The sequence below is a fragment of the Orycteropus afer genome, unplaced genomic scaffold (assembly GCF_000298275.1).
Source record: "Orycteropus afer afer isolate SDZICR_OR568_19922 unplaced genomic scaffold, OryAfe1.0 scaffold00031, whole genome shotgun sequence".
Lineage (NCBI taxonomy): Eukaryota > Metazoa > Chordata > Mammalia > Tubulidentata > Orycteropodidae > Orycteropus > Orycteropus afer.
The window spans coordinates 14357059-14358957 of NW_006921618.1; the positions used below are offsets into that span (position 1 = coordinate 14357059).

The 1899-nt window shown below is 60.3% G+C and overlaps 1 protein-coding gene across 1 annotated transcript in view; it reads left to right on the forward strand.

The window, feature by feature from the left end:
- The first annotated feature begins 1705 nt into the window (after positions 1-1705).
- The window catches only part of TRNP1 (TMF1 regulated nuclear protein 1), a 674-nt gene continuing 480 nt past the window's right edge, over positions 1706-1899 (forward strand). The window contains exon 1 of the mRNA XM_007935887.1: positions 1706-1896. Coding sequence (XP_007934078.1) covers positions 1706-1896 — 191 coding nt within the window. The remainder of the gene's footprint in view (positions 1897-1899) is intronic.

The following is a 1899-nucleotide window of genomic DNA, read 5'->3' on the forward strand; positions in this document are numbered from 1 at the left end:
CACCAGAACCCATCTGGTGACACAAAGGAGACCTTCAAAGGGATGCCATCATTCAACAGGGCATTCTTCTCCACTGGGGACAACCTGAAAACCTCTGAGCCTCCCTCCCCCTCACTGAGCCTGACTCCCTAAGTACCCCTCCCCCTCACAAATCCCCCTTCTCCCACTGAGTGCCTCCTTCCACACCTCTGCTCCCATAAGCCCCAACCCCCTCACTGAGCCCCACTCCCTCATTGAGCCCTGCTCCCTCAGTGAACCCCTCCTTCCCCTCCATGGAGCCACCACTACTCCCAGACACTCAGCACTTGTTCCTCTCATTTGCTCCCTCACGCCCTTTATCCAAGCTGTCCTCCCTTCCCCTTCACCAAGCCTGGCACCTCCTCATAGTGCCTACCCCAGCCCCTTCTGAGCTGCCTCTCAGGAATGGAGCTGCCTCGCCCACACTCACGAGTCCTTGTCACTCACTCTAAAACACCTGAAAGCACCTAGAGACCATGGCAGGGGGTGGCGCTCTGTTCTTATCTCCTCTACATCAGTGAGTTCAGATCTGACATCAGCCTCCTCTTCAGGCTGGGACATTGGTCACAGTGGCCACACCTACAGCAGGTCCTCCAGGGTCCAGAGTCTGTTGCAGATCTACCTGGTTACCTCAAAGCTATTTTCTGGCCCTCTCGCCCCTGCTCCTACCTACCACAAACATCCTCTCTCCCTAGAAGGAAACTGAGGCAGGGCCTTGGTGTCTGGGCCAGTGTTGGGAGGGGGTATGGCAGGGTAACTTCTACTGCAGGGAAAAGTGGACAGGCATTTTGCCTGGATGACCAAAGTCCCAGGTATGGAGGGTCTCTCCGCAGAGGGGAGGAGACCCAGGTATCAAAGCACCACACTACTCCTTTGGCCTCCCTCTCTGTGTAAAAGGTACGCGAGAACCTGCCGGGACAGCAACAGTGAAAAAGTCCGAAAGAGTGCGTGGAGTTCCAGGCTTCTGGGGGTGGGGGGCGGCACAAGGTTGCGAGAGCCGCCCCAAGCTCAGCCGCAGCACTGCAACGAAGGGTGTGCCTGGCCTACACCAAACCCAGTCGGATTCCCATGCTGTCCCGCCGGGACTCCAGTCTTTCCTCTGCATTAATTCCTCCACTGCCCCGGCGAGATGGGAGAAAGGGGTCCTGGCGAGTTTTGTGGCCCAGAAGACCAGGCAGGACAGATTCGGCCAGGGGTAGCACGCGGTACGAGGATGAGCACTGCGCAGAGTCAGACCTCCTGAGTTCTAATCCAAGCTCTCACTGCTCCACAGTGTGACCTCTAGTGAGACTCTCTCTAGTGAGGACTGGATTTCGTGATTCCTAAGCACAAGCTACCAGAGTTTATGATTTTGGGGGCCAGACTAGGAAATATAGGGTCCCCTTTCCACCTAAAATTTAGATAACTTAGAGAGCCACAGCCATCGAAGGGCAACGGACTTGAGGGCTATGGGGAACAGCTTGAATGGGCGGGGCGGGGCCAGGGCATGCCAGTCTCTCATTGGCTGCGCTGTCCATCGCTCCCGCCCTTGCTTTATAAGAGGCACCCGCGGCCCGCGCGGCGCGGCGCTGGTGCGTAGGTTGCTGCTGTCTCTCGTGCGGCTTGTGCACAGCGTCCACCCTCCCGTGCGCGGGGGTAGCCGACCTGACTCGCTGACAGACAGCCGCAGACCGCCGGGGGGCGGGGGATGCCGGGCTGCCGCATCAGCGCCTGCGGCCCGGGGGCCCAGGAAGGGACGGCCGAGCCGGGGTCCCCGCCGCCGCCCCGGGAGCCCTTGCCATCCCCTCAGCCCCCGCCCCCAACTCCGACCTTGACTCCGGCTCCCGCCCCGCCAGAGGCGGTCCCGGAGTCGGCGCGTGCGACCGAGGGGCAGGAACTGCA